Genomic DNA, 1,054 nt, shown 5'->3' on the forward strand with positions numbered 1-1,054 from the left:
GGCTCACCTCGAAGCGGTACAGCAGGGACTGCCCAAAGAGGAAAGCCAGCTCCAGCAGCGAGCGGCATAGCAAGTGTAGGACATAAGCACGCATCAGCCCGTCCTGCTTGATGCGGCGCCGGCCATCATGCTTCTCTCCACCTTCCGGACTCTTCTCCTTCTCCACCTCAATCTCCTCAAAGATCATAGGGTCTTCTTCGTTATCATCCTCTGCCTCCTCGTAGTCCCGCCCAGCTCCCCGGCGCACCACTGGCATGCGTGCCTGCCGGGCTGCCGGTGCCCGGCGCCGCAAGGACTCAGGCATGTGGGCGATGCGATGCATGGCAAAGCCCAGGTACAGCACCGATGGCGTGGCCACCATGATGATCTGGAAAATCCAGAAGCGGACGTGGGAGAGCGGGGCAAAGGCATCATAGCAGACATTCTCGCAGCCCGGCTGCTGCGTGTTGCAGACAAACTTGCTCTGCTCGTCATAGTAGATGGACTCGCCCCCCACAGCCGTCAGCACGATGCGGAAGACAATGAGGACAGTCAGCCAGATCTTGCCCACGAAGGTCGAGTGGTTGTTGATCTCCTCCAAGAGCTGTGTCAGGAAACTCCAGCTCATCCTGACCAGGCAGTTGACACAAACCCTGTGGGGAAGGGGCAGGCAAACAGGCCCTGAGCAAGTATGTGTGCACCGCACCGGGTTCCCCCAAACCACCAGCCACCACCACAGCTCTGTCCCTCTCCCAGCACTGGTGTCGCTTGCCTCACCCACACATCCACAAATGCAGTCCTGTACATGCAGCCACAGAATCCTAGAATGGTTTGTGTTGGAAGGGCCCTTAAGATCATCTAGTTCCAACCCCCCTGCTATGGACATGGACACCTCACCCTAGACCATGGCACCCAAGGCTCTGACTCCCCAGAATCACATCCCTTGCTCAGCCCTGCCTCCCTGTGCTCCCACATCTGCATCCTGCTCCTGCCCTACCACCATCCGTGTGGGTAGAAGAGATCTGGGGAGCAGAGGAAAGGCTGGGACATCCCCTGCCCCTGCAGGGCACATCTG

The 1,054-nt window shown here is 59.1% G+C and overlaps 1 protein-coding gene across 1 annotated transcript in view; it reads right to left on the reverse strand.

Annotated features, from left to right (window-relative positions):
* LOC104413047 (gap junction gamma-1 protein-like) overlaps nucleotides 1-617 on the reverse strand; it is a 1,751-nt gene extending 1,134 nt beyond the window's left edge. Inside the window, exon 1 of the mRNA XM_010023945.1 lies at nucleotides 6-617. Within this exon, the coding sequence (XP_010022247.1) occupies nucleotides 6-607 (602 nt within the window). The 5' untranslated portion in view covers nucleotides 608-617. The remainder of the gene's footprint in view (nucleotides 1-5) is intronic.
* Between the last annotated feature and the right edge of the window lie 437 nt (nucleotides 618-1,054).

Source organism: Nestor notabilis, unplaced genomic scaffold (assembly GCF_000696875.1).
Source record: "Nestor notabilis isolate BGI_N333 unplaced genomic scaffold, ASM69687v1 scaffold23160, whole genome shotgun sequence".
NCBI classification, from domain to species: Eukaryota; Metazoa; Chordata; class Aves; order Psittaciformes; family Psittacidae; genus Nestor; species Nestor notabilis.